This window comes from Gouania willdenowi, chromosome 6, assembly GCF_900634775.1.
Source record: "Gouania willdenowi chromosome 6, fGouWil2.1, whole genome shotgun sequence".
NCBI lineage: Eukaryota > Metazoa > Chordata > Actinopteri > Blenniiformes > Gobiesocidae > Gouania > Gouania willdenowi.
Window position 1 is genome coordinate 21,639,248 of NC_041049.1, and position 5,947 is coordinate 21,645,194.

The window sequence follows — 5,947 nt, forward strand, 5'->3', positions numbered from 1 at the left end:
TTTGCTCAATACTCGGTGTTGGGGCATTTTTCTTTGAAGGGTGTGGGTTGAGCCCGAGCTCTCGTATTGAACTGCTTCCTGCACAACAGGTAAAATAAAAGGTCAAGCAAGAATTTGAACTGAGATCCTTCCTATTTAACGAACACGCTGGAATAAGAATAGAATATATTCCAACAATAGAGGGAAAATTGTCATTAATTTGGTTTGGCCCAGACGTCTAGGGCCGGCCCTGTCTATACCAGTTTATTTGTGACCTAGTTCCCTAACTAGCCAAGCCATCACTCCTCATTTACTCCAAGCCTACGTTTGTTATAAAGAAATTTGATCTTACCAACAACCAGCCAAATGTTATCAGACAAGGCAGGTTTATTAGGTTTTACAAGGCGTCCACTGCACACACTTGAAAATGACTACATAGTTCATATACATGCACGAACCAAGGCCTTTTAACACAAAATGCTATGTAAAAGTAATGAAAATATATCAAATAGTGACAAACGAGCTAAAGACACTTTCATACAAAGCACTCCTTAAATTTCCCATTCTATAATCCCTCCCTTATCCCTCTGATGTGCATCGTGTGGTCACACATATAATGGAAATCTGGCTACAAATGTTACCAAGTAGTCATGATCTTACACTGAGACAAAACAGGGGTGGCAGGACAGTGTGAGTTAGAGTAACATGCTTAAAGACACTAAAATAGACTGGAGGATACAATGAAGATCATTTCATTTTATTCTTTTTTAAGAATAGCTGACCCGTTTTGTATTTGACATTCTCACTTGAATAACAATAAGTTTAACTTTTGTTTTAGAGGAGGAACATTTTCCTCTGCAAAAACAATAACCTGAAAATAACCCTAGGGTGACACTGAAGGTTAACAATAGCTAGAATCACTGTGATGTCATTATTCACAGCAGCTGCAATCTTCTCCACTCCACTAAACAAATACCTGACAATGATTTGAACTATCATGTTGTTTTCAATCATTAATGTTATTATTGGATCATTGACATAGAAAAACAGCATTACAATACTGTTACTATTAGTGTAAGATAAATTACTTTCACTGTAAGAGACACATTTACAATAGAGACAAGACGGAAATTCCCTCCGTTCAACAATTTCTGCTTGAAACAACACAATCAAACTTCTGATTGCACAACTACTGAACGAGAATCACAGTGCACTATTGACATGAAATGTGTTTTCATTAAGACAGTATGTTTTTACTATAGGTGAGGAGTTTTCAGGGGTCTTTTCCACTGTCTTTTTCCCATTCTTGAGAATTCCCTCAGTGGTGATTTGACCCAAATTCAATGCTGGAGTTTTTGGATCACCATTATCAAAGTCCTCAGGTTGAGGCTCCAAGAAAGCAACTCTCTTTCCATTAGACCGCCGCTGTCCTGACTCTGCTTCTCTAGGGTCTGAACATAGCATAATAGCTCGCCCACCACAACCTCCTGAGCCCCCACCTTCCCGACAGCGACAGGGGGTGAGATATAGGTAAAGCAACACCAGTATGATACTAACCAGACAAGAAGCAAGAGTTGTGAATGCGGTGTTGAAATGTTCAGCACCACTTCGGCTAGCTAAGCCGCTAGTGGAGCTCTTGTTTAGGTTTCCAACCACCACCGTGACTTCCAGGGATTCACTGGGAGAGTAGTGTCGGCCACGGACCACCACACACCCATATGTGCCCGAATCTTCAACCGTTGCTCCCTGGATTTCAAGAGTACCATTGGCTAAAACTGTGAAGTGGCCATTCACATATTTGATAGATGAATTCAATACCTTGTCTGGGGTAACCCAAAACACTACCTGCCCTTCTTGTAGAGGCAAAGTCAACCCTGGACATGGGACTGTCAGCCATTGACCAGGTACTACTTGGTAAGTCTGTGCATCAAGGGGTACTTCCAACCCTCCCTGCTGACTACAGTTGATCCTAGCTACTAAAACTTCTTCACATGAATATTCACTCCTAAAATCCATAAGAGGACTATATTGTTTCCTTGTCCAATATTCCAATAAGGCAAGTAATTGGCAGTCACATTCCAAAGGGTTTTCCTGCAAATAAATTCCTCCGTGACGGCTTACCAAAAGCAAGCTCTGAACAGGCACCTTGGTGAGATTGTTGTACGATAAGTCAAGGAAGGTTAGGTTACGTGGCCCCTTGAGGTTCTCATACAGTGCCAAAGGAAAGGCAGTCAATCTGTTTGAAGAGAGGTAGAGCTTCTTCAGGCTGTAAAGGTCTGTAAACGCCCCTGGGGCTATACTCACTATCTCGTTGCCATAAAGAAGTAGGTCTTTCAATTCCTTTAATCCAGAAAAGATGGATGAGTTCAGTGTTGTCAGTTTGTTGGATGACAGGTCAAGGTGAAGGAGATGTGGCGTCCCCTTGAAGACGTTCTCTTCGATTCGGCTTATAAAATTCTTCCTGAGCACCAGTGTGGCAAGCCAGTCGAAAAGTCTTGAATTCCAATCCACAGGCAAGGCAATGAAGGCGTTATGACTCAGATCCAGACGCGTGGCATAGCTCGGAAGATCAATGGGCAACATGGACAGATTGCAGCCACCGCAGGAAATTATATCACTGGCACAGAAACAGCAAGGTGGGCAGCTTGCCACAAAAGGAAAGGAGCCAAAACCCAGGAGGAGCAGCACAGCAGGGTTCAAACAGATGTCTCTCTTGCTTGAAAACTTGTATGAAAAGGGGCGCATCCTGGTTTTCCCTCAGGACGAGTGCTCAAGTTAGCATCTCACTGGGTGTGTGCATATCAGTTGTACAAGTATCTGATTATAGATGAATGAAACACAAAAAAATGTAATCAGTCTCATGCATTTCATGAAGCAATCAAAACATGTGCATTCAAATAGGCCTTGAGAACATAAGACTTTCTCACATAAAAGGCGAGAATAGGTAAAGGTATCACACATGTAACTCATCAACTAAAAATACATTGTAATTTGTGTTTAAATGCAAGAATTCTACTGGCATCTTCTGCACATAACAACTGTTGGTAACTGCTTGAACAAGTGTAACCTAATACATGCACATGATAACACTCCTCACTTATTACCAACAATACAAATGCAACATGCTGGTACTTTAACATTTCTTTTAACAAATGTTTATATTAGTAATAATACTGTAGTACTTTTTTTTGCCACCTAAATCTAACAAAAATCAAGTCTTGATGTCTCTATCCTCTGCAATACCTTTTCATTCATCCATTCATTAATCTATCAGTCTTCTACATCTATACTTTAATTTAGTCGTAGAATCACCTCAATAGACCGAATAACTGTTAGAATAGATGTGCAAAAATCTAACGTTCTGTGTCTTTTTCACAAAATCTTTTGTCCTAAAACTGAAGTATTCAAGTTGTAACAAACGAAAGCTGTAGGCAGCTAATCAGATTCATACCTTATAATAAAACTAAGCCAACTCCCTATAAATTTAATGAACATAAATCTAAATTCATTCTGAATAATTTATTCTTTCTCTGAAGAGAAAACACAAAAGGGCAAATAATCATTTAATTTTCAGATTAAATTCTCCTTTGTGAAAGAAACCTATTATTACCTCATAAATACTGTGAAACTGAAATACTAGAAACTGCTGTTACATGTATAATGCCAGTGTAAGTCATAACAAAAAAAAATCAATGGATTTCATTAGTTTCAGCATCAAATTCAATGAGTAGCACATTGCAATCTTAAGAAAATATATAAATATATAAAACAACTCCTATACCTTGTAGCACATGGGGAAGTCCAGGCTCCAGGTTTAAAGATGGTGAATAAACTCACCCTTAGTGTCAGGCTGCTCTGTCATCTCCGCCTCTCTGTGAAGTGGTAAATTTGTGCCGGCTCACTCTCTCACTGAGGAGGGAGTGTAACCTGTGCACTGTGCACACTTCCACATCCAGCAGTGATGTTACCAGTGTGGTAGAGGGATGTAGGCAGGAGGGGGAGAATGGGCAGGCTGAGGTAGGAGGGGCTTTCAATGGCAGGGGTGGGGCGAGTCTAAAGTCCTTGCTTAGGCTTTGGTTCCCATCCTCCTCCTCTGGGTCTATATTTGAGATTGGCATAGGGCATTTTTTTTTTTTTTTATCAAAGGGGGGCCACGGAAATGTGACACATTATCACCATTCATGTCAGCATTTAAAATATATATATATTTCATTCTGAAGCAGGAATTTCTTAAGTACCTTAATGAAATCATGCTTTCATACAACTAACCTTAATGTGTTGACAGTACGAGGGGGAAAAAATGGTGGTAGAGGGGTCGTCTTCTGATCCTGAGTTTGGGCGTTCGATCCCTTTCTATGTGTTGACGTGTCCTTGGGCAAGACACTGAACCCTTAGTTGCTCTCAATGGTTGATAAGTGCCTTGCATGGCAGCTCAGTCCCTGTGGTGTGTGAATGAGCTGATATTGTGAAGCACTTTGCGACTACCTCTGTGGTTATAAAGCACTATATAAATCATTCTCCATGTTCTATGATTTCCGTAAATGACATTTGTAAATCAACCACATCAGACAGCCTTCATTCACAGCGCTGGGGTCTATTTACGCAGAGTGGGCATGTGGATGGGAGATCACATGTAAGAGATATGTGCGTAACTGCATGTGCGTAAAAAAAACGGGAGAATAGGGCAATGACAATATTCAAAACAACAATAATAATATGATCCCAATATGTCCAAAAAGGAGAAGATGAAGCATAAGCCTAATTAGACTTACCACTTCTCCATATATCAAACATATTTACTTAATACATTATTTCCCAAAAAAATTATTAATAAACAAAATACAGAATTCATTTATGAAAACAGCCCTACTCGCCACAGATTGCAGAGGTGCAGTTATTATAGAATGGGCGGAGCCAACAGTGATGGTCTATGACGTAAGAAAGCACAAAAACGTCATAAACCACCATTCTCAACCAATCGCAAAATTTGATTGTAATAGTCAGGTTTCAACCCATAGAGGACAGTCACTCAACTTTTAACAACAAAATAAGACATATTGAAATACTTTGAAATGTCAGGAGTTGGACTAGGATCAATCGATAACACTACTTCATAACCAAATAACTAAGTGGTTTTGGGCATTAGTTACTTTTTAAGTATGATCTTTACTGGAACTTGTGAGATTGAAAAACAAAAATAATTGACTTTAATAATAGTACACTTTATTTTTCAGTACTAATTGGATAATCTGCCATCATTAATTGGATGAAACATATAGATTTTAACATTTTTTATACTTGTAAACCACTTATATAAATACTTATAAACCAGAATCCATCAACTGTGCATCTGTACAGAGAATAAAGCAGCTGCAACATTACTCAGAGTAACCAGCAGTGATTGTAAATCTCTCTGTGTTGGACTGAATTGGGACGGAAACAGATGGAAAAGCCTTTTCAAGAAGATGGATAGGTGCATTAAACGTAGATGAGATTTTGCTAGTGACTCGTGACATTATATTCACTAAAGAAACTGCCTCTCATCGATCACTGAATGTGCAGAGAGCAGAAAGTCAACCTTGATGAAATCATCCTTAACGTGACTCCGAGTTTCCATTAAATGCTGTTGACCTGTGATAGTGCTGGAGTATTAGTGAACCTTTAAGGCAGTAGTTCTCACCCTCTTTATTGTGTGTATACCTTAGCCTTTTTGTCCATAAGCAGATCATTCAGAATTTATCCTTGTCTGTTTTTCTTTTCTTTCTCTTCTGTTTCACTTCCTCCACTTTCCTCTTCTGACAGATACTGTGATTCCAGCTGGTGAGAGACAACCTGCATATTTCATTTGTTTTGCACTCCAGATTATCAATGTAAACAAAGCAAACTCAATAGGGCTTCACTGCAAAGGTGGAGCTACTGTCCCACTACACGTCGTCAACCCATGACCTTTTGCTGAAAGGCTGATCAG

General features: G+C 39.4%; 1 protein-coding gene across 2 annotated transcripts; it reads right to left on the minus strand.

The window, feature by feature from the left end:
* Positions 1-534: 534 nt before the first annotated feature.
* On the minus strand, positions 535-3,924 carry LOC114465600 (amphoterin-induced protein 2-like). Of its 2 annotated transcripts, none has more exons than XM_028450714.1 (2): positions 3,761-3,924; positions 535-2,796 (listed from the first exon to the last, which is right to left on the minus strand). In XM_028450714.1, exon 2 carries the CDS (start codon positions 2,722-2,724, stop codon positions 1,183-1,185), a length of 1,542 nt encoding a protein of 513 aa, XP_028306515.1. In that variant the 5' UTR covers positions 2,725-2,796; positions 3,761-3,924; the 3' UTR covers positions 535-1,182. The 2 variants fall into 2 exon arrangements, with proteins under 2 accessions (XP_028306515.1, XP_028306516.1); XM_028450715.1 differs by having other exon boundaries at positions 3,817-3,887.
* Positions 3,925-5,947: the final 2,023 nt, after the last annotated feature.